The sequence below is a fragment of the Vigna unguiculata genome, chromosome 7 (assembly GCF_004118075.2).
Source record: "Vigna unguiculata cultivar IT97K-499-35 chromosome 7, ASM411807v1, whole genome shotgun sequence".
In the NCBI taxonomy this organism is placed as follows: domain Eukaryota; kingdom Viridiplantae; phylum Streptophyta; class Magnoliopsida; order Fabales; family Fabaceae; genus Vigna; species Vigna unguiculata.
In genome coordinates, this window is record NC_040285.1 from 35,374,159 (window position 1) to 35,379,076 (window position 4,918).

Here is a 4,918-nt window from a genome sequence, read left to right on the forward strand (position 1 = left end):
GAATAATCAAAATAATATTTTATTTTATTTTACTGTGTATTGTATATTAAAGAAAAGTATTCACATTAATCCATCAATCACACTTTTATAAACTTTCTCTTTATTTCTTATCATCTTTCTTTTTATTTAAACAACCTTATAATTTATTTCTATTTCTTCTCAAATATATTTATTTTCACTCGTCCAAATCCATCTCTCAGTCCAAACATACCTAAATGGATAGATATGGATATATTAATTACTTATGAGAATGAATACTAAAAAAATGTAATACTTGAGCCTGAGAATGACAATGGAGTTAATTTTTTTTATTTTAGAATGAAAATAAACTTTTATTTCAATATGACAATGAATTTTTATTTAAAAAATATAAATTTTTACTTTGAGATGAGATAAAAAGAGTAAAATTCATACTTATCTAACTTTGATTGTCATTCCTAATTTTAGTCTTTTTTTTTTCTCATCTTTCTCCAATAGAAAAAATAAATAAAAACTCTCATAAAAAAAGGTAACTTTTGCTAGGATATTATCACTTGAGATAGTAGCTTTGGATTTGGCAAAATTTGGACCTTACATTACTAAGAGAGGGGAAAATCACTAATGCTCCACCTTCTTTCTCTCCCCTATTACACAGTATTTAAAAGAACCTTTAGGAATCCCAACCTTGTGCAGTTATTACGACTATATCCTAGTCAAATTATAGTGATGATATTGCTTACAAAAGAATTCATGGATTTTTATGCAGTTGTTTTTTGTGTATTATTAAATATCATTAATTAGTTAAACATTAATTTTAAGTTTTATACCGAGGGAAAATTGATAAATAATGTTTATAGTAAGTAAGTGATTTGGTGATATTATTAGCAAGTGGTGCTTGTGAAATTAACTCTCTCTCTCTCTCTCTATCTATCTCTCTATGTAGCAATTGTATTATGAACAGAAACTTGTCTGTATCCATCGTTTAGTTACTTACCAGTTATCATAGAGATGCTTTTTTAGAGGACTGGTCACACTAGTTTATATGTACTTCTCTGTGTCCTTATTCATACACTTTTTCCTTCTTTCCTTTTATTTTTTCTTCACCTTTTTCATCGTTTCCATGAATCACTTTAAAGATGATCTTGAATTCATCCAATTTTCTAGATTTTTTGCCAACGACATGCCATAGTGGAATACTCACTTGGAGTAGTTACAATTCTGCTTTTGCCTTTCACAATTTTCCATCAACTTCCTACGATTGTCTCCCCTAAAAAGCTCTTTTGCAGGACCTCCCCAAAACCTAGTTCAGCCTGTCAAAAATGACATAATGCCCTACCAATTTTTTGTTTTCATTTTTTTAATTTTTTCTTTAAAAAAAATGCTTTAACACATAATTCTAACAAAATATTTTAGATACATTTTTTTTTTCATTGAGACTTATAAATTGACTATTTTCACCTAATATTTAAGTAATCTATCATGTCTTTACGGTTTTCAATATTTTCAATTAATAACAAATATGTCCTTAATAGAAAAAAAATTGGCTTAATAACTCTTTTTAACGAACTTGTATCATTGTATTACACTAGCTTAAACACAGGCGCTATCGCACCTGTGTGTACGCATTTTTTGAATTATATTAATAATTGATGATATTGTAATGTTATTAAGTTAATGAACAAAATAAAAGTATATTTATAAAAATTAAAGTGAAATGTATGGAGAAAATATGAGAAAAATAACTATTGATGAATAGTAGGAGAAAAAAGAAGAAGGAGATAAGTAAAAGTAACCATTAATTTTAAAAATTTAATAAATAATTAAATTGTAAAGGGTAAAGTTGGAATTATGAAATGTGGATACAAAAGAGGAAATCCCCTTTATATATAGTTATAGATGTCACTGTCAATGTGACGAAAGACATTGCGTTAACTTATTTTCTAAGAAAATGAAATTAAAATAAAAAATGTTCAAAGTAGTAAAATAAATAGAAAATTCTATCATAATAGTAGAACAAAGAAATTATTAACCCAAATAATACTATTAATCTATGACTTTAAAAAAAATAGGTTAAGCAGGATCACCAAATACTACAACAATTTGAAATAATTTATCATCAGTTTTTTTTACAAAATATTTTCCATTCTGAAATTATATCCCTAGGTGACATCATTCTATTTCCAGTTTCTCGATAACCAATATGATATCGAAGAAAGTGTTGGCATTTATCCATGATTTTGAAAGGTTATAAAGAAAAATCCAACAATTTAACGTGTTTTGTGTAATCTAAATTCATTTTCTTAAGAAATTAAGTAAAGTTAAAAGGAAGTAGATCTCTAAAAAGGAAGAGTTAATACGAGTTAGAAGACTAAAGATCTCAATGCAATCCACTAAATAAGACAAATTAAAGAGGTTGAGTACACACAACTAACCTAATTTACCTCCTCTAGAATGGCATTAACAATTTAACATTAATTTGTAAAATTAGAAAATGAAATTATCTTCTCAAACTAAAGTGACACTGGTTTTAAAAGATGAAGTATGATAAATAATTTATGAGCGGGTGTATTAATATGTGAACTATAAGGAAAAAAATAAAAAGGTATAGTAACATATATTATAAATAAGGCAATATATATAATAAAATGATTGATTTTACAAAATGAGTTATGAGAAGAATCTGGAGGAAATAGAAAGAAATTGAAGAGTGAGTAGAGAAATTGTGAAAGTGATGGGAGGAGGTGTTGGTGAATGGATCAAAGTGGGGTGGGAGAGAGAGTGTGCGTGTGTGCGTGTGTCGGAGACTGGGAGCTTATATAAGATTCCAATATTTGTTCCACCATTTCCCCAACAAGCGGCCTTGGCTTTTCTTTCATCTCTTCTACCAACTTATTTCTCTCCCTCTTCTCTTCCTCCCCTCACAACACACAACACAACATAAACCAAACCAACAACAACCTTGTATTACTCATTATTAATAATTAATATTGCAATGGCAATAGACTGCATAACAAGCATGCACCCCATCCCCATCATGCCTCAACCATCCAACCAAGAAATCAAAGAACAAGATCAACACCCTCTTGTCTTTGATGCCTCCGTCCTCAGACACCAACTTCACATACCCTCTCAGTTCATCTGGCCTGATGAGGAGAAAGCATGCTTGGATGAGCCTGAGTTACAGGTTCCGTTCATTGACTTGGGAGGCTTCCTCTCCGGTGACCCTCTTGCTGCGGCGGAAGCCTCCAGACTCGTCGGTGAAGCATGCCAAAAGCACGGCTTCTTTCTGGTTGTCAACCATGGGATTCAGCAGCAGTTGATATCTGACGCTCATCTTTACATGGACCACTTCTTTGCCCTTCCCCTGTCTCACAAACAGAGGGCTCAGAGGATGCCGGGGGAGCACTGCGGCTACGCCAGTAGCTTCACCGGCAGGTTCTCCTCTAAGCTCCCTTGGAAAGAGACCCTTTCCTTTCAGTACTCCGCACGCAATAACTCACCAACCCTTGTCAAGGACTACTTGTGCGATAAAATGGGCAAAGAGTTTCACCAATTTGGGTAATCAAACTATGAGATTTAAAATTTCAGAGATCTTATGCAAAATATATGTATGTTTGGACTCATATATTTTCTGCATATTTATGCAGGAATGTTTACCAGGACTACTGTGAAGCCATGAGCAATCTTTCTTTAGGTATAATGGAGCTTCTAGGAATGAGCCTTGGGGTTGGTAGAGCTTATTTCAGGGAGTTCTTTGAAGAGAATAGCTCCATAATGAGGCTGAATTACTACCCTCCCTGTCAAAAACCAGACCTGACTTTAGGCACTGGACCTCATTGTGATCCAACCTCTTTGACCATTCTTCACCAAGACCAGGTTGGAGGCCTGCAAGTTTGTGTTGACAATGAGTGGCATTCCATTAAACCTGTTTTCAATGCTTTTGTTGTCAATGTTGGCGATACCTTCATGGTAATGTCACTATCTTAATTACTCTTCACTTTCATGCATTTGTCTTACCATGTGTGTGTGTTGATGATGATGATGATGATGATGATGATAGGCTCTTTCAAATGGAAGATACAAGAGCTGTTTGCACAGGGCAGTGGTGAACAGCGAGACAACAAGAAAATCTCTTGCTTTCTTTTTGTGTCCGAGAAGTGACAAGGTGGTGAGTCCACCATGTGAATTAGTGGACCATTTGAGCCCAAGACTCTACCCAGATTTTACATGGCCCATGCTCCTTGAGTTCACTCAAAAGCATTACAGAGCTGACATGAAAACCCTTGAGGCATTTACCAACTGGCTTCAACGGAAATCAACTCACTCAAACTTCGACAGCCACATCAAGTGACACGTCCACACCTGTTCCACGCATGGAAAACAGAAGCTACCAACCCAATGTGGAAGATAAAATAGTTCAAAGGGAATCAATAAACTAAATTCTTCGGGTAATTTTGTGATTTTCCAAATTTCAAATTTTCGTTTCACGTTATAGAAGAAGAGTTCTTCATGTAATGTGCATATGTGATTTGGTAATTGAAGCAACTTTTCTTAAGGGAAATGTCACCTTTAATTAAAAAGAAAAAAAGGAATGAACTTGTGTCCTATAACGACAATAAGGGTCAGATCGAATTACGGATAAATTAATTCCAATGGATTAAATTAAGTGAAATGCTAGCATGCCATTTTCTAATACTTTATTTTTAATATATTTTTTATTAGTAACTATAATTTATTGAGTATTGTAAAATTGTGTACACCTTATTCTTAATTTAATGACCCTCACCTCACTCGTTGTTCGTTGCATCAAAACCAAGAACATAATTTTTATATGGGAAAGAAAATTGTAAGTTTCCAGAAAGCTAGACAAGATTCTAAAATGTAATATTTACATAATCACAATTGACAATTAGTTTAATTGGAGAGAAAACTAGAACAA

The 4,918-nt window shown here is 32.8% G+C and overlaps 1 protein-coding gene across 1 annotated transcript; it reads left to right on the forward strand.

The window, feature by feature from the left end:
* The first annotated feature begins 2,844 nt into the window (after positions 1–2,844).
* Positions 2,845–4,387, forward strand: LOC114192332 (gibberellin 20 oxidase 2-like). The gene is made up of 3 exons (XM_028082023.1): positions 2,845–3,537; positions 3,627–3,948; positions 4,040–4,387. The coding sequence occupies exons 1-3, from the start codon at positions 2,972–2,974 to the stop codon at positions 4,328–4,330; spliced, it is 1,179 nt and encodes a 392-aa protein (XP_027937824.1). The 5' UTR covers positions 2,845–2,971; the 3' UTR covers positions 4,331–4,387.
* The last annotated feature ends 531 nt before the right edge of the window (positions 4,388–4,918 follow it).

Coding starts and splice junctions, on each gene's coding strand:
- LOC114192332 (XM_028082023.1), top strand. CDS start 2,972: ATGGCAATAGACTGCATAACAAGCATGCACCCCATCCCCATCATGCCT. Junction 3,538..3,626: donor AAAGAGTTTCACCAATTTGG/GTAATCAAACTA, acceptor ATATTTATGCAG/GAATGTTTACCAGGACTACT. Junction 3,949..4,039: donor ATGTTGGCGATACCTTCATG/GTAATGTCACTA, acceptor TGATGATGATAG/GCTCTTTCAAATGGAAGATA.